Consider the following 20050-nt stretch of genomic DNA (forward strand, 5'->3'; position numbering starts at 1 on the left):
TGTTTGGGGTCACAAAGTTCAATATTGACTTCTGATTTCTGTGTTTCTTATTTTGCATGGGTTGTTTACCTTTTGTGATTTGTTTTGGTTTTGTGCATAGACCGGGGCTTTTGTTGGCATTGATTATCGCAGGTTCGATGGGAAGGTAATTCGGTGACTCGTCGTACGATGATTCTGTTTCAACCGTACTTTAATATTTGTAATAATTGTTTAAATGCCCCTCACATGCAAGCCATATGACAAAGAATGGGATAAGCGTTTATTTCGTATTAACTTATATTCGTTCTTTATCTCACTTTACTCACTGCGAATTTCCTTAGCGGGCGCTGTAATTTTGTAATCCGCTAAGAAATTGCGCAGCGAGAAAAGTCTAGATATAGAGCAAATATTAATACGTTATAAACGCGAATTTGTTCTCGCTTATATGGCTGGAATGTGAGCGGCGTTTAAACAATTAATACAAGTACTTAAGGGTATAAAACCGTGGAAACTGCCTGTATTGGCATTGACCTTGATTGTTACGTGATTTCCCCGCTCTGTATACGTAAAAGTATATAACACATCTCGCGAAAACTTGAGAACGTGCTCTTTATCTTAAGCACATCTTAATATAAGATCATAGTAAGTATAATACTTCGTCTATTATACAACTAACGGCATATTTACACCTGTGCATATACAAAGAAAATACGTAAATTTCGTGCTTCATTATAAATGTACAAGTTGCATATAGCACAAACTATCTCACAAAACACCGCAGCGTTCATGTTTGAATGGCTAATAATCTCAAAAACATGAGCCCAATATAAAGCCTACTAATTCTGCATACGATCCAACTCAAATTAGGGTTAATACCGGAAATAGCGGACAAAGTTGGAGACCTTGTAGGTGTCGCATTCAATCCTCAACTCGTTGCAAAGAACTAACAATTTTTTACGGCAGACGTCGGGGTCGGTGCCAGAGACGCCGACGTGTCCGTGCGGCTCCTCGTGTTCATCCACTTCCACCTCGATGTGGTCACCAAACATTTGGATCAACACGTCTCCTTTATCTTTAAGACCCTGAATTCGTTCCCGGAAGTTGTTGTCGTTCACAAGATGGCTGTGGAGCGACGCCAGTACCATAACGCCCATTAGGTGCTCGTGCGGCTGGATTTTTGGAACGTACGGTTTCATGTCGCACGATATCATGAATGCGCACATAGCGAGGTCGACGCCGTGCAGGCGTCGGATCCAATTTCGCAGGTAAAAACCACCCATCCGGCCGTTGATTTCGATGAGTTTCGGTCCACGGGCCGTCATCTTCATTTCGACGTTGAAAACGCCGTCGGAGAGGCCTGCGACAACAAACAATACTTAGTAAATGTATTGTTAAAATGGCATTTATTGTGGACAAAACGAGTACTGATATTAAAAAGGGTGTCACATGCATCCTCTAAATGAAATTCACTTGTGGAAAGTTAGTTCAAAATTGCGTGAAGAATTGTTAATTATCGCTGTGCACAAGATCGGACGGACACGAAATTTGACCGGCCCAATACGGACAAACACAAACTTTCACCGACCCGGTACGGACTGACACGGACTTTGACCGTTCCGCTTTATTTCGGCCTGACCGCAAGAGGATTTGAGGACAATTTGTAGATGAATAAAATATTTTAACTAGGTCAGATCTTACGACATGTAAATAAGAAACACCCCAATCAATAGCCTTACTCGTAGTCCAACCATAGTAATAATCGTGCCATTTGTGGGAAAAACAAGAAATTTTCCAGAAAGTGAGATATAGGTGTAAATATCTCAAAAATGATAGGAACCCGTTGTTATGCCCCCGGTAGGGTGGTATTTAGCAGTTAAACTGTCCGTCAGTCAGTCAGTCTGTCCGTCCCTTCGAAAACTTTAACATTGCCAATAACTTTTGCAATAATGCAGATAGCAACTTGATATTTGGCATACATGTGTATCTCATAGAGTTGCACATTTTGAGTGGTGAAAGGTCAAGGTCATCCTTCAAGGTCATAGGTCAAGGTCAAAGGTCAAATGTATGGCGTCCGTCCGTTCGAAAACTTTAAGATTGCCCATAACTTTTGCAATTTTGAAGAAAGCATTTTGATATTTGGCATGCTATTTGGAGCTGCACATTTTGAGAAGTGAAAGGTCAAAGTCATCCTTCAAGGTCAAAGGTCAGCTTTTGCAATATTGAAGATAGCAACATATTAGGCATGCATGTGTATTTCATGGAGCTTCACATTTTAAGTGTTGAAAGATCAAGGTCAAGGTCATTATTCAAGGTCAAAGGTCAAATATATGGCTTCAAAGCGGCGCAGTAGGGGGGAAATGTATTTCTGGCGAACACATCTCTTGTTTTTATCCAAAATGGCCAAAATATTAAAGAATGCCACGATAAATATATAGAACATATTAAAAAAAAGGGGAAATATAACCCACAGTTTATGATTAAACACTATGAAAATTGTATCACAGATTACCAACTTTCTCAACAGTGGGCAAACAACCGTTATAGCGTGTGATCAGCCATTAAATGTGCATGCTAGGCAAATCAAATGGATTTGGCCAGACACGTATGGAGAAAATATGTATGTAGTGATGTTCGGTGCACTGCATATAGAAATCGCTGCCCTGAAGACCATCGGTGGCTGGCTGGAAAATAGTGGCTGCACACATACTCTAGAGCAAGCAAGTATTGCCACATCTGAAACAGCTGAATCATTGTTGAAAGCTACTCATGTCAGTAGAGATCGCCATGCTCACCAGATTACTGCATCTACATTGTACATACTAATGCATATATCATTAACTGAAGCGCATGAGAAGGCTGATGAGGCTTTGTTTGAACCTTGGCGCTCACTGCAGGAGACTGAATCACTACAGTTTTTATATTGGTCAGTTACCCTGCGATTTCAGATTTTCCAATCTTCGTGAAGTCTTTGAGAGAGTGCAATTTTTCAACTTTATCTAGAATCTCTTGTCACTCTCGTACCCTGGTTCTTCACACTGGATCACCCAAATTATGCGCGCTGGCTTCCAGTTCATATTCGTGATATGGTAATGCTAGAAAGACGTAACCCAGATGTAGCTTAACAGTTCAGTAAAGGTAATTTTGTGATTAGGAAAACGCAAAACATGTTCTCAGGATTACCTATGGATCATGCTTACGATCAGAATAACAAACTTGTGAAAGACGATGGTGGGGCAGTCGGTCTTACCGATAACTCAATGCAACTCCTTCGTTGGATGTTTTGTGGACCAGAGGTTGCTAGAGTAGTAAATGAATTTGAAGCAACAGTTGCAAATATCGTGCAATTACAAAGTAAAAGGCCTGACTTGCGACATCATGAACAGGTAAAGGGTGTAAAGTCTACATTTAGACAGCAGGTATCGAACCTGGTGGCCACAATGCAGGATATGGGTAATCCTTTTGAAGAGCAATCTGATGATCTTCTCACTCTTGACACAAGAGACTTTGCAGATGATGCTGTTATAGCAACAGTTAGAGCAATTGAACGAGTTGGAACTGAGCAGTATAGCAACTTTGTTGCTGAAAAGATAGACACAAAGCAGAAACCACTCACAGACCCCATAAAGCAAAATAAATGTCCTCTGTTTAGCAGACAGAGTCCTAAAGATGTCTCTAAGCAGAAAAAAAGAAATTGTGTCTTTAAAACAAAATTGTTCGTTATTTGCTAAGCTTTATGTATCATGTCAACCAACTACTAGAAGGTGATCTGGGCGAGTTTTTTGCTCATGAAAACACTAACTTTCCACCATCATTGTCGCAGTTCGGAAAGTTACGTTTTGGTACAAAATCTAACTTTATCAGTTGTCTTGAAAACAACATTCAACATTAAGCCAACAGGATGTTTGACTTTCAATGACTAGGCATAAAATGTGTTTGTACCTTATTTGGAAAGGACGTCAGGCAATATAAACAGAGTTTATGTTGTATGGGATGTATATATTGCTGACAGTTTTAAGGAGTCTACACGATCAACCAGGGAAAGGCGTTAGACGAATAGTACTACCTGACTCACGAATCCCAAAAAACTGGGAGTCTTTTCTTAGGATAGACGAAAATAAAACAGAGTTATTTGAGTACCTTGCAGACAAGTGCACTGAAATTTCACCTGAACGAATGCAAATTATATCAACCAAATGTCAGGATATAGTTTCAGACGAGCAATATGAACTCACCAACACTTTAGCACCATGTTCCCATGAGGAAACTGACACAAGAGCAATACTAAATGTATCTGATGCTGCTTCACATGGCATCAGAAAAGTAATTATGCATACTGTTGACACAGATGTAGTGGTTTTAGCAGTAGCTTTTTTCCACAAATAACCTTGGACAAACTTTGGATAGTCTTTGAAACTGGCAAGAATATGCGATACATATCTGTTCATGCTATAGTGAGCTTTATAGGTGTAAACAAGGCAAGGGCGTTACCAGCATTTCATGCATTCACCGGCTGCGACCAAACATCTGCCTTTTTAGGGAAAGGCAAGAAATCAGTCTGTGTGGCGGTAATTGTGACAGAGATTGAGAGACTTGGCTGATTAGAACAATAATTATTATATTGCATACCCAGAGACAGCAAATATGTGTGCTAAGATTTTGGGATTTAACATTCAATTAAACTAACAAATATCCTGAAAATAGTATTCGTTTAATACCTAATTAAGTGACTAGGTAAAAATATCTCTATGCTTGTCTTGCTGATATGATTTAAATATAAAATATGCTGCATCAATATAAATGTTTATCGTTTTTTTAAATTGATATTTTTATCGTGGACGAAATTTCAAACCAAGATTAGGAAAATATATAATTTTTCACATTCAGATTTTTCAGTGGCGGCGATTTTAAGTTTTCAATCAGTACATGCAGCATGTAATTGCTGCTTGGTGACATATCACCTGAACAACGCAAACATACCATTCTTTAAAGATATTTTACACTTTTTATGGTATTTGTGCAGCAATGTTTGACAAATTGTTACTGTATATAGCATATATAAAGATTTTGAAGACCGTTTTGACGGCCATATGGTTCCTTTCGTTTTTACAATAAGATATGACCCAGTGACATTTGTGCTAAGTTTTATGCTTTTCCCACAAATGGCACGATTTCTTGGTTTTCGACCACCATATGGATTGACTATCGGGAAGTTGCTCGTATTTTTAAAATGCCAGTTGACCATTTTCAAATTGTTTCAAAATCTGATTGAACTTCCATTCTTACATAAATGTGGGAACGTTGTGTGATCCTTATGGGATATAAAGCAACATTTCGATCAGAGTAGGTCCGAGTTGTTCTAGTATCAGCTTTTGCAAGGAAGACATTGCGAGTTTACACTGAATCTCTTACGAGCTAAGCACACATTTAAGGGGCAATGGGCTCGCAGGTTTATGCTAATTAAATTAACATCTTTTACCTGTAATGATTAGAAATATTTCAATATGTTTCGATGTTGGAGGTCTGTTCTTCAGAGATTGTAAACGATTCATTTATTAAGTCTCGTTCTGAAAAAATAACTGGGTTGAATGGAGGTACCTATCGTGCCATCCAAGATGAGGCTGTGCAGACCACACGGGCGAATCATGGACGATATTTTTATGGATTTGTTTGTTAAAATGAAATCTCTTGTAAACACATATCCTGTTAAAGCAGGAAAGTGTCCTCCCTATTTAGCCTGTGCAGACTGCACAGCCTAATAGGGGATGAAACTTTACTCACACGCATTAAGCCTATGTTTCCAAGAACAGGCCACAACACATACGTGTAATCCTGCTATTGCTGACACTTACCGACGTCGACGCAGCACTTGAAGGCGGACACAATCAGCTGGGCTTGGCGGTCTGGCGGCAGCACAGACGGCATGGTGGAAGCAGTTTCTGAAACGAAGAGGGAAATGAACTGAACGCAAAACAAAATTGACTTTAATCGGAGATTATCCTTATCCTAGGCTTAAACAACTTTTCCCGTTATAATTCTCCACTAATGTCATATTAATATTCACATACCGGATGTGAAGTCACTTATTTGTTTGAATGACAATACAATGCCCTTAGTTCAGGTAATTTTAACTGAACCACGTGTAAATTGCGTGTTTCACTCGGTACTACATTAACTCCTTAAATATTAAGCAGCAAACTGTACCCAGCAGTTCAAAAGAAAATTCTCTGTTGTTAAAACCAGCGTTTTAAACATATGAATATTATCAGTCACACACAAAGCAACATATAGTGCGCAAATGATGCTATATCGGCAATAATTCTACACGGGTGAAATGACACTCGAACTTGTCAAGGTCTTGTTTTAGCTTTGGAAATTGTATAAATCAAGACATCAAACTATTCATTTGAACAACCGGCTCCCAGATTTTACACTCACTGATCAGTCGATCGATATTACAATAATTATAGTTTGATTGGTGGTTGGCGGGATGTTAATTGTATGTAGGCATATTACATCGTCGTTCTCGTGTATAACGACAGAGCGAAGGTATTTCGAAGTTGATGACCGGTACATTATTTGTTATATTTTGTTAAGGCATAAGGTTGTTTTATATAATTGTACCGATAAAGCTATTTAGTTTCAACCGGTCGCGATTTCTTTAAATAAATGAAAACAATTTGTTTTTTTTAAAACAATCGATCTACGCATTTAAACTAGTAAATTGGTGCCTGGAAATGTTTAACAGATGAGCGGTTTTAGCTTCATTTAAAACGATTGTCTCACGTCTTTACTCGATTGAGATTAATAGACAACGAGGTTCAAACATAAATGATACGGCCTAATAACGGCTAACACAAAAATGAACACAATGGCAGCATTTTGCACTTTTGCCCTCGCCCATACTCGCCTAAATTATCTTTCTCAGTCGCAATGCTTATTTAAAAAGACAAAGCCAAAACACAACTAAAGACACTTTTTGTAAATAAATTTCATTTTACGATTAGTCTAAAAAGGTTTTCGTCAGTGGCTGCGCGATAAATATTGAAGTATGTTTGAACTACTGCAAATTTAGTAAAGTAATTACATGCCCATACGAAATGGGCTGTATATTTTCGATATTTGGTCAAGCTCCAATACTCAAGCTAACAAAAGTGTAGTGAATATACAATAATTGAATAAAAATCGCAATCATCCAAAACGTGCGAGTGACCTTATTTAACCAAAAAATCTTAGTTTTCCTAATACTTAAAGTAAATGTTGCCATACGGTAATTCTATGAATCCTTCTGTTTATTACACCCAATATAAAACGCTGCATGCCAACAACAAAACAATGTCCAACGGCTCTATACGCTTTAGTAAAAAAAATGTGCGATGCCAATTGCATAAAAAAATCTATAAAATACATACGCAACCAAACGGAATCAAAGGACAAACCGGTGAAAGACGGGAAGTTAGTGGGGCCGTTGTCGGAAATGAACGCTCCCACGAGCTTGTTCCCGTAGATGACGATGTCTACGTCGTGCTCAGTGCCCCCGTGGTACTCCATGACGAGCATTTCTGCCCCGTGCCCCAGTCCTACCCCCGGATGGTCGGCCTCCTTCCGTAGGCAGTCGGTTATGGCGCGATGCTTTTTCCGGAGCTCCTCGGCGCTCGAGACAAGCGACACGCCGATGGCGCTGTTTCCGTGTTCTAACTTTAGCATGAGTGGGTAGCTCAACCTGCAAGAATGCAACAAAAAAATTAAATTCAGCTTTTCTGATATTATGTATTATCAATTTTAGAAACTGTTGTATTGTCTTCAACCATACGTCTAGGCTTATTTTATTAAATCAAAGTAGCTGCGTTTTATGAGAAACATGAACTCACTTGTTGCAGATGGCGTCGATATCGATCGGTTCCCGGATGAGAAAGCTGGGCGAGGAATACTGGCAGGTCATCACAAAGTGCGGGATTGATGTATCCTTCTTATACAGTGTCGACTGTGTGCGACTCTTTTTCTTAGCGTTCAGGGCTCCCTCCACGTTGGCGCCTAAAAACATATGTGCCGCGCTTTAGAATTTTTTATATAAGGAATTATCATCCAAGCATAAATCCGGTCTAAATGTATAACATTGTATTCTTTACTTGTACAGGACAAGGGTCCCATTTTTTACGTTCGGTGTAGGCATTAAATGGAACATGGCACCCGCTGTTGCATCTGTATGTTGAATGATTCGTAGTATCAATATAAGTAGGAATCCAAGAGCCGTCACTCTAAATGATAACGCATAATAATAAAAACCAATTAAAGCACAAGTAAAAATAATCTTTTCTAATAAAAAATAATACATTCGAGGATGGATTTTTTTGTTAAATTATGCGTAAATATAGACGTTTGCACTGGGCGGACGGCAATTGGTTGGATGCGGCCAAAGTTTAGCCCCTAAAAGGCATAGCATTCGCTGTGCTCTTACCTCGCGTTCCCAGGATCTCCCGCACCATGGCGGCCAAAGGAACCGCGTCCTCCCAGAACGTGAGACAGCCGTCGACCTGGATGTCACGCTGCTTCAGGAGGTTGACTATTTCGGCCGCATGGTGTCTGTCCTTCTTGTGGTCGCTTATGTCGTAGCAGACGAACGCGTGCGCCAGGTCCTTAACGCTGTGCTCAGGATTCGAATCCACCATAACCAGCTGTGTGCGGGAAATATGGATTGATAAAAATGTAAAAAAAAACACATATTTACTTACGGACTAATAACAATACATGTCTTTAATCTTTACATTTGCAATTGATATCATGTAAAATCTGATGCTCAAACAATATACATAGTATAGGCACCGCAATCTGCTAAATAAAAAATGTGTGTCCGGTCAAACAATGGTTAGTACACGCGCTTCCCATCTCGGGAAAACTAACATCCCCGAGGCGGTATTGGTAAAATGCAGGATTCTGCGTCGATTTCAATCTCGGCCAAACTTGATTTGTATATTTAGGACTAATTAACTTATCAAAATCGTTTACAGTTATATTAATTGGCGTGCTTTTTTTGTTTCAAGTAATCGCTCTGTTTTCACAAATCAAACTGCCATATCATGGTGGGATCCAAACATACATTTATACCACTTTTCACCGTGAACGTCCATATGCTCATCTTGCTAAATCCGCCCGCACCTAGCGCTAGTATTGTCTTGCCCGACATGAGGAAATATTGAGATCTGGTCAGAACCGTCCGCACGAACGGGCGAACGGACATACCGTCCAAACCACCACACGTGAATTTGTTCATATGAGAAACTTTCCGGACGCCAATATCTTTATCGCTGATATCGTTTCCAGCTGCCATAAATATACCCACGGGATCTATAGTTCTGTTGTATTCTACGATCCTTCCGTCCGCGAATGAGTTGAAATTGTCGCGCACTACGGCGTCAGTTATGTACTTGTGTGTGTCAATGTTCAATGCTACTGCCGTCACTTTGTCGTTACACTCCGTGAGAACGTAGTCAATGCCTGGATGAGTAGATAAACGTTTCTTTGTAATATTGAATCACTGTAACGCTCTTAATGCAGAAATTGAATACACACGACCTCAAAACAAAACACTATCTGAACAAGGAAGTTTTTTAAACGATAAAACCGTGCAGGCCAACGGCCACCACAGTTCATTTTCACTGTCAGGATAGATTTCGGTTTGTTAAAAATACATAAAATATATCCTATCCCGAAAAACGAGAAAATTAAATATTGCCAGGTGCCCTTTTTGCGTTAAACTTGAAAAAAACATGTTGTTAATGAATGTTCAAAATCTTCTTTTTTAAAGGAGTTCGTTCGACAAATCGAATAGTTTCCAGATTGACCTCACTTTTACTTGAACCGAGCTCACCAATCAGGTCCGTTTGAGCACCAGGCTCCGCTCTCTCCTCGAATGACAGCTTGATCTCGCGGTCCATGATTGCCTGAAGCGCCGCCTCTGCGTGCGCGCGCATGCTCGTCTGGAATGCCCGGATAAACGTTTTGTCCACAATGTTCAAGGTTTTCATCGCGGTTTCGAAAGACATTGGTACCGTGTGTTCGCCTCTGATGTCGATCTTTTTGTTGATCATGCTGCAGATCAACTGAAAGAAACTACTGACAATATTTCTCTGACAAACTTGCATAACTCAAAAAGAAAATTCATTGTCTGTTCAGTCCCATAACTCTGTCTGATCTCGTTCAAATTGTGTAAGCTTTGATACTGAGAATAGCCTCACTGACATATGACCATTTGAGCTGCGTTTTGGGGAAACCGGGCTTAATGCATGTGCGTGAAGTGTCATCCCAGGTTAGCTTATGAAGTCTACAAAGGCTTATCAGGGACGTCACATTCCATTTTTATGGAGTTTGTCACTTAAAATATATCTTCTAAACGAAATTCCAGTAAAGGCGGAAAGTCTCGTGCGATATAAGCCTGTAGGAACGGCACAGGCTAATGCGGGATGACACTTTACCCAAATGCATTAAGCCCAGTTTTTCCATAACGACATTTATTGCTCCTCACTGAGTAGCAATGCACAGCAAAATTGAGAAAGGGCAAGGATAACAAACAGTTGACAAAACAGAAATGGGTTTATAATTTCCTAATTTCTGATGATGGTAGAAATTACATGCGTCGTTTATCCGGTCCCAAACGATTTAGTTTTGCAATGTGTTTCTTTAATAAAGTGTCTTAATGTACTGTTAATTATTCTTGAAAAATATAATTATGGATTTAAAAAAAGAGACGACAGACCGGCGTGCAAACGGGTGTGTGATCAAAATCTCTGCACACGATCGCTCGACATCTTATGCCAACATCCGCGCTGGGCGCGGCCCACAGGTACTTCGCGTCTTCGGTCCTTCCGGCGCTCAGATGGTCGATGTAAGCCTCCACGAGTACGGAGTTTGAGTCTTGGAGCTCGTTCAGCATTTTTAGCACCGCGTCCACAATACAGGACAGGTCTTCAATGCTGAAAACCGATGCGTCCGAGCTACCCGTCTGTGTTCGTTTGGACTGTCTTATGATAATCTGAAGGACATAAACTTGAAAAGAGTCGAATGTTTTTTCAATGTGTTAAAATCAATAATCTGTCTGAAACCATATATTTCTGATATAAGCACAACAACGTCTTTGCCATGGCAGCATTTTTCACTGCTCTGCGCAAAAGGCATATCCTTTTGATTATACTGATATTTTCTTAATTAGCTTTTACTCCATAATTGAAGCCGATGACAGATATAGATTCTGTAAATAGATGTATATATACATTATGTATGTGCATTTAATATTAACAATCAATACGTTCACTATAACACTCACACTACCATTTTACGTTTGTTTTCGGACAATTCCTGAAGAAATGTTGACACTTCTTTCGCAACAAAGTCCGGACTGGTTTTCCTGTCGTACTCGTGGATGACGGCATTGGAGGGCACAGCAACCAGACTGTGTTTTGGTTTGTAACAGAAAGCGAGCGTCTCTGGCGTTGTAATTCCAACGGAATGCAGGACACTTCGCGACCAGATGCGGTCATTGATGACGTCACGGAGGTAATGAGAAGTGCTCATTGGGCAGTCCAAGTTTTCCTGCAAATATGTTGTTTTCAATGATCGAAACTACATATGAATACTGTTCTTTTTATTTAGACAATAACACACGGCAAGGTGAGTCGGGCGTCTGTAATAGGCGCGCTGCCGACATAATTGTTCATGTTCTACAATTTATTTTAGAACAAGCTTTCCGAACTGTTTTCATTCAATTGATAACAATATGCATGACGTATCTGGTGTCAATATTTGTGTGACGAAACACACCAGATGAAGTAACAATCTCTGGATCAGACGAGTTATCACGTACAAGTCAAGATGGCAACGTTCATGCCGAGACAACTACTTTTCTTTTTTTTTCACAGGTATTTATATGCCTTATTTTACTTTAATTAACTTGTGTACTGCCGGTCACTTTCAAGTCATCGCAGCAAGAATGTGATTAGCGCCTAGTTCGTGTTAATTTTCACTATTTTCTCGCCTTTATTCGCTACGACATTCCTTAGCGGGATCACACATAAGAGCGAACATTAAAACAAAATAAACGCTTATCACTTTCTCACTTATATGTCTGGAAAGTGAGACGCATTTGAACATTAAACAAAAGAAGTAAATGGTATACAGCGGCGAAAAATGCCTGTCTCGGCACGGACGTCGCCATTTTGACTATAACGTGATTATCCCCTCTGTGGATATCAGGGACACACAATCGGACTTTGTGATTGTTTATTTAACATTTAAATATTTCTTAAGCATCGAAATAATTCAAAACGTTTTTCTTATGGTGTATTTGTTATGCATACTTTGAAACTTCGATAGGAATGACATGGATCGTTTCGACACGAAATTGATTTCTTTAATCGTTTTTTTTTTTGTCAGAATGGTTATAAATAGAAAAAAATATTTCCAAAAAAGTGTTGCTTGAAATTATTTTGAGAAAGGGGTGGAAGAACAGAAATATGAAGCGCAAATCGTTGCAATGTTATTAGTATACGCATTGGATAACAGTTTCCATTGAGAATAGCTTTTCTTTTAATAAATGTTGTTGTTTGATGAGTCCTGCTAAAACTCAAATCATTTATCAATCATGTCTACATTACAGTTTTGGTTTCAATCGATATTTTAATTATCCCAATTGTGTGATATTTTTAATTATAATTATTTTCCGATTCTTTCATTGTTTTGTGGCCATGTTTCATTGATGCCTGTTTACTAAAACAGATTAATTCCGCCATTGTGTTCAGAATAAACCGCGTTATCCGATTATTTCAGATACATAAAGTCGGCCCGGCTCGGTATAATTATAATAGCCCGCCAGAAACTGTCTTGTTAATACATGTATTTATAGCATGCAATGTGGTTTGTTAACTGTAATTTTGTTTCAAACATTAAGCAAACAACAATCTTTGCAGAACATTTGTTCATAATTATTAAAAGGAATAGTAAATTCTCAACTCTGTACAGAAATTAAAATTGATCAAAATTACAAATAAGTGACGTTAAACCTTATAAATACCACGAAATTTGTATAACAGCTAAAGACATTTGAAACTTTAAAAAAATCTCTGAGAAGCAAGCTGGCGCTGTCAGATACTTTGACTGACAAGATGCACGCCTAATAAGACAATATGAGCCTCGTTCTTCGAAAACTGGGCTTAATGCATGCACATAATGTGTTGCTCGCAGATTAGCCGGTGCAGTCCGCATAGGCTCATCAGTGCAGACGCTTTCTGCTTTTATGGAATTTTTCGTTTAAGAAAGTATCTTATTTAAAAAATTCAGTCAGAGCGGAAAGTGGCGTCCCTTCTTAGCCTGTGCAAAAAACACGGGCTAATCTGGGACGACACTTAACGCACATGAATTTTGCCCAGTTTGTTCGAAAATGCGGATGATATATTTGACAATTAATGCAGCGGTTTCATAGTCCGTTATCTGTAAACAAACACATAATTATGGCTTCTACGTTACTTCAATAGTCTTCCCGTCGTTTCTCTGCCCTTCAGTTGCCGCATGTGTGAAATAATTCACTAGATACGTCACGCGCCTCGGCAGCTCAAACTCGTCAATATAGGTCGTTCCACCGGCGTGAAACGTGACAGCCTTGTGGACGTAAAGGGTGTACAGGCCCCGGTTGATGACAGACGGTACCTTTGAGAGCCACGACGATGACAAAATCATGTACATTGTGCCCGGCGCCTGACGACCGCCTGGAAGCGATAACAAAATCATGTTTGATTAATGGTATCTAATTCTTATTTAAACGATTAATCCAAAATTAAGTGTACTGAAATTAACTGATTATAGATAAGACTCATGTGCATCTGCACTTGGATATCCGATATTTTAAGTCAGAGTTTCAATATAATCATGAATAATCATTACGATTATAATACAAGGAAATAAAATGGCAATATACAGATGTCCAATTTAAAAATAACGCATGATTCAAATAGCCGAGCATTAACCATACATACTATAGATTACGATAGCATTTTTCGCCATTAAGGTATTTTTCGTTGAATTTTCGCCCAATTTTTCCAGAGCGTGGTTTGTAGGTATAAGAATTCCTTGCTTCAGCAACTCTTAGCAAATAAAGCATGCATGTAACTCACTACTCAGTATAGAAGAATGGAGGCATTTACTGGTATATGAATTACCATATTTAGAAACTCGCAAAATATACGAAGTCCCAAGGCAGTGTGGATTCATGGATGTTAGACAAGGCGTGTTACCTTCAAGGCATATCGACGTAGTTTTCCCGGCGTGATGTAACACCGCCACCACCGCCTTCTCACTGGCAGCATCCTGGGCGGCCCGGGGAGCGCGGGTGCGATCAACGGTCTCGGGGTACCCGAGCTCAAATAAATGGTATTGCAGCGCTTGGTACTGGCTCGCGATGTCCGCGTCCTCAGTGGGGATCTGTCAACAGTTTAATTTGAGCCGCGTTCTGAGAAAACTAGACTTAATGCATGTGAGTAAAGTGTCATCCCAGATTAGCATGTTCAGTCCGCATAGGCTAATCAGAGACGACACTTTCCGCTTTTATGGTACTTTAAGTTTCTAGGAAGTCCCTCTTCACCGAAAAGGAAGTTTATGCAGAAAGTGTTGTCCCTGATTAGCCTGTGCGGATTAATCTGGGACGACACTTTACGCAAATGCATTATGCCCAGTTTTCTCAGAACACGACTCAATTTCAAGGTAAGAAAACGACATGGTGTATTTCCATTTTGTTCAACAGTGTGTATTGCCATTAAATAGTTTTACTACGGTCATAACATAATACTTACTATTCGCCCTTACCGCCTCCAAATATCTACCCCCACCCCTCAAAAGTCAGCTAGTACAAAAATACATGCAACAACAAAAAACAAACATAAACTCTGAGCTTCCTACCACCTTACTCCACGCTGACGCAGGTCCCAGATTTGCCTCCTGCTGCCATCCCACGTGTGTACTCGTCTTCGTCGTAATATTAACATCTTTCAAGCGGTCTTGTAGGTCGGGGTCACTTCCGGTCTTCTCACTCTCTATGATATCCATTCCTATATACGCTTGTTACCGATTCGTGTAGACTGAGTTTCAGCTGAGGGTTTTACTCTGAAATTAAACCGGTCGTGATGAACAAATGGGAAATTATTAGAAAAAGATTTTTACGTGTTTAATGAAGAAAGTAACAAAAATGTGATTTATAGAGTGTCGGCTATTTTTTTTTAATTTAATTTCACCTTGTGACCTTATATTTAAGCTTACGTAATCCAGCTTCGAACTCGGCTGAACTCGGCGTGGAAAAAATATCTTCTGTTTAAGTAACACGAAGATTGGAAAATACGGTAACTGTTGCCGACTCAAGACGCAAGATTCATGACAGACCCTATGCGATCAGAAAAGCTCAGAAAAGCTCACCTACAAATAAATCTACCGCGCTGAATAAGGACAAACCGTATGCAGGTAAGAATTCAGTGATTTTTTTTTGCCAGAAATTACAGCCGATATTCGGCAGCTTCCCAATTGCAAAAAATGACGTTTTTTCCCAAAAATTTGATTAAAATTTCCCAAAAAAAGACAAAATTTTCCCAATAAAGCCAATAAGATTACAATGTAATTTAGCAATAATTTCGAACGAGTGCCGATCGAGTTGCTGAGTCGTCGCCGTACAACAACTGACTTACGTATTTTTCGCGAATTTAGCCGAATACGATTTTACGTTGCTCTCCACATCTCTCTCTCTATTGCGGAGGATACCGACGATAGTCGATGTATCCCGATTGTAAACGCCTGTTTTTACACACGCCCAAGATGGCGGCAGGCAGACGAGAAATTTGCGATGCGCGGCGAAAATGATAAATAACATTCAAATTAACAACGGATATCATATGGTTATTACGGAATAATTTAATGCGTGTGTCAATTAACGCAAAATATAACGTTTGAGATAAAAACAACAAATATTTATTACAAATCTTAACAGTGAATGTGCATCACGGAAATCAGTGTTGGGAAATTGGAGTTAGTCTACCGTTACTCACAAAGTTAATGCATTTAAGATGAGTATCGTTCGAAAATGGAAAGAGACAAACATGATATGATTCATATGTTAGTGGATCTGTGTAAAATCAGATTCATATGCATATTCTGCTTTATTATGTTTGTCACGCTTTACAGTTTACTGAAGTAGCATTGAAGTGCAAGATGTTGAAAGGTAAAGAAATGAAATAAATTATTTTAACTCCATATAATACATCATTAACATAGCAAGACCACTGAAGCGTTTTTTTTTATAAATATGTGTTAATGTTTTCACCATATGATATTTAATTTAAAAGAACACTGAATTAAATTCTTACTGTTAAAGAGGTTATGATTAAATGGTATATTTAAGAAACTATATAGATTATTGCAAGTTCAATATGAATGTGGAAGGATATTAAATTAACATTGTCTTCATTGTAAGAACACATTAAATTAGTACTTTATAATATAAAAATGCTGTCAAACATACTTTAATAATTTTAATTCTGTTCTTATAATCATATTTATAATGTTTCCCAATTTCATGGTTTATCGCGCAATTTTTCCCAATTTCATGGTTTATCGCGCTAATTTTCCCAATCCAAAAGGCACAGGCTGTAAGAAAAAAAAGCAAAAAAAATCACTAAAGATGTACCGCGACATTTGCGCTTTTAAAATATCTTCATGCATTTTTACGCCAAACATGTGCAATATTGCGACCCTATTATTATTCCTGATAGATTAGGGTTCATCAACATGTTTATAACAACTGGGACAAAAGTAATAAAGCTTTCACATGAGGTCCCATGGCACAAAATTGTTTTTAGCATGTAGTGTTCACAAGGTTTCAAAATATTAGAAGTACAATGTATTATAAGCGACAAGAAAACTGCCAAAACAAATAGTAGACATGTTTTTAAGCAAAGCACACTAACTGTGAACTCAGACCAAATATTAAAACTTTTTTTTTACATATTGAACTAAGTTTCAAACTCAGCAGATACATCAGTGTTACAAATGTTCTAAAAATGTTAAATGAAAGTTCAGCAATACAAGTTCTCAATGTTTTCGAATTAAATATTAACTGATGTATGACGACGCACACAGACAAACGAAGCACGGCGGACAAAACGTAAACACAAAAGCTCAACATGAGAACGTTATGCTATCGTGAGCTAAAGGAACAAACAAACAACATTATCGTTTGTGCCGAAATGACAGCTAGAAATCTTACGTCTTGTTGACATTGATTTCAATTAAGGTGACGCCTATAATAACCTTAAGTGACCAAAATTTGACATCTCAAATAAAATTAAATGACCCGCGGCAGCTTGTTAATGCTAGTACCTTATCTTTAATCCAGGTCGACAGAAAGTCAAAGTCACTTTGAATATCAACTACCAAGCCACTGTTTACATTTAACACTATCGGTAAAATATTCTATGCATCGCTTGTCGACAAGCGGTTGAATGTATTTATTATCGTTGTGTGAATGAATAAACTGGTTATACAGGTTTTTGAAGGTGATATATGCCCAATGGTGCGGAAATCAAGATTTCCTCGTGCACAGATTTGTAGGTTTAGTCATTCGACAGGCAAGCAGGGTAGAGCGAAGACTTGATTTAAATCGTTTTATTTATTTTCTCAACCACATTTAATTGTGAAATTTGATTTATTTTTGTGTCGTATTGGCGTTGGCAATTTATTAATTAAACAGTCAGGATGAGAGGAGAGATCGCTTCGCCGGCGGGGACAGGGTTGGCACAGTAAATGGACACACGTAGCGACCACGTGGTAGCGGTCAAGAAGGTAGGCCCTCGGGGATAGAGGAGAATTGTTTGACGTGTTTGGTTTACATATAATACGCACAGTGTGAAGAAAAGTATCATTTCTCCCGTTTATAACCAGGTTTTCCGAAGGAAAAAACTGGTTATTAGATTGGCGAATACGGGCTGGCTGGCTGGCGGGCTGGCGGGCTGGCGGGCGGGCGGAACAAGCTTGTCCGGGCCATAACTATGTCGTTCATTGTCAGATTTTAAAATCATTTGGCACATTTGTTCACCATCATTGGACGGTGTGTCGCACGAAGTAATTTCGTCGATATCTCCAAGGTCAAGGTCACACTTTGAGTTCAAAGGTCAAAAATTGCCATAAATGAGCTTGTCCTGGCCATAACTATGTCATTCATTGTGAGATTTTAAAATAATTTGGCACATTTGTTCACCATCATGGGACGGTGTGTCGCACGAAAGAATCACGTCAATATCTCCAATGTCAAGGTCGCCACGACTAAAAATAGATTTTAAAAAAAAAACTTACAAAGGGGGTTAATTTAGTTTGTTCAATTCAAAAGTTCAGTTTGAGTTTTCTCCCTTTATCATTTTTTTTTCACAATGAAAACCTGGTTTTGTGACAAATTTGTCCCTTGTTCTCTTGTAAAATGTTTAAAGGGGCATGTCCTTTTTTTTCGGAAAATCATTGGTGCCAATCCTGATATAATTGACTGTATTGTCGGCGATTACGCATTACCATTCTTACAATTACCTGAAAAATGTGTATCTGCAAATAACCAATCAGCTTTAAAGCAGATAGATTAGCAGATGTTAACTATAATGGCTGTATTGAAGAATTAAAAGACATCCCTCATGTTGTTAGTCAATCAAATGTAGCCGTGAATGAAGCCGGAAGCTGGATTTGTGATCAATGAGGACAAGTCAATATAAGTACCAGTTCAGAGGCTAGAATGGGTAGGATTAATCTGGGATAGCCAAATGTTTTCTTTTGAAATTCCCAATAGAAGAATAACTGATTTTAAAAATACTCTTTTAAAGGTATTTTCTTCCATGCCAATGGTTTCGGCTAGGGATTTAGCTAGATGTACGGGGAAAATTGTTTCAATGATGCCTGTTATAGGTAGTCTGGCTAGGTAAAGACTAGATATCTTTATTCTGAAATCGTTTCTAGACCGTCATTGCATAGAGTTATAGCCCTTGAACCAGATAGCTTATTTATTTCCGAAATTTAGATTTTGGTTAGGTCGCATAGATGGCATACAATCAAGACATTTTAGTAAAACTACATGTGTCGAAGTTTTAAAAGTTTACAGTGATGCAAGTGGGTTTGCTGGTGGGGCTTATATTGCTGATATGTCAGGTTTCATTTTTCACGATATATGGTCAAATGACGATTGCAATACAAGTTCTACTTATAGAATAATTAATGGAGTAGTTCTAGTTTTACGTGCATATGGGAATTTTTTAGGGGGAGCTGTTAAGAGGTTTACTGACTCTGAATCACGTGTAAAGCTGGTAAAGGTAGGAAGTTCTAAGCTTTAGTAACATGATCTAGCACTAAGCATTTTAGTATGTGTTTCAAGATGAATATAGGACTAGAAATACAATGGGTTCCAAGAGAATTAAACTCCATTGCCGACCGTATAAGTAAAATGAGCAATACATATGAATTCGAAAGCTCACGAGATTTCTTTGAGTTTTTAAATGGTAGCTCGGGTCCGATTATGATTGATCGCTTGGCTACTTTTAAAAATGGAAATACTTAAAGATATAATTCAAAATTCTTTGATTGTGAAACAGAAGCAGATTGCTTTACACAGTTTGGGGTGCCGATTTTAATTGGTTGATGCCCCTATTTATCTCGTAGGAAAAACAATTTTGCACTTTCCAGAATGCAACGCATATGGCGTTTTGGTGTTACACAGATGGCCTAGTGCAGCATTTTGGCCATTCTTATTTGAGGCTGGTAATGTACAAATGCACTTTGAGAATGATATTATTGTGTTTGACAAAGGGCAAACTATTTGTATGTGTAATAACCACTCTGTTTCAGTTCAAGACCTTTTTCAAGAAATGTTCTTGCTATTCGAATTTAACTATACTATATGTCGTTTATATGTGAATTGGTGATATGAATGTTTTGACTGTTTTGCTATACTTATGGTATAGTTGCGATTTTTCACGTGTTTATATGTGTAGAAATGATTCAATGGATGTTGTTTTTG

At 38.6% G+C, this 20050-nt stretch overlaps 1 protein-coding gene and 1 long non-coding RNA gene across 4 annotated transcripts in view; one reads left to right on the top strand and one right to left on the bottom strand.

The window, feature by feature from the left end:
* Positions 1-561: 561 nt before the first annotated feature.
* On the bottom strand, positions 562-17526 carry LOC127847019 (carnosine synthase 1-like). 3 transcript variants are annotated; one of them, XM_052378531.1, is made up of 13 exons: positions 17380-17526; positions 14925-15120; positions 14256-14442; positions 13492-13730; positions 11302-11562; positions 10730-11005; positions 9845-10076; positions 9074-9471; positions 8435-8651; positions 7848-8010; positions 7416-7699; positions 5829-5915; positions 562-1336 (listed from the first exon to the last, which is right to left on the bottom strand). In XM_052378531.1, the coding sequence occupies exons 2-13, from the start codon at positions 15000-15002 to the stop codon at positions 849-851; spliced, it is 2910 nt and encodes a 969-aa protein (XP_052234491.1). In that variant the 5' UTR covers positions 15003-15120; positions 17380-17526; the 3' UTR covers positions 562-848. The 3 variants fall into 3 exon arrangements, with proteins under 3 accessions (XP_052234491.1, XP_052234490.1, XP_052234489.1); XM_052378530.1 differs by having other exon boundaries at positions 14920-15120; XM_052378529.1 differs by having other exon boundaries at positions 14917-15120.
* Positions 17504-20050, top strand: part of LOC127847026 (uncharacterized) — a 99951-nt gene continuing 97404 nt past the window's right edge. The window contains exon 1 of the long non-coding RNA XR_008033789.1: positions 17504-17841. This is a non-coding gene — a long non-coding RNA (uncharacterized LOC127847026). The remainder of the gene's footprint in view (positions 17842-20050) is intronic.

This window comes from Dreissena polymorpha, chromosome 10 (genome assembly GCF_020536995.1).
Source record: "Dreissena polymorpha isolate Duluth1 chromosome 10, UMN_Dpol_1.0, whole genome shotgun sequence".
In the NCBI taxonomy this organism is placed as follows: domain Eukaryota; kingdom Metazoa; phylum Mollusca; class Bivalvia; order Myida; family Dreissenidae; genus Dreissena; species Dreissena polymorpha.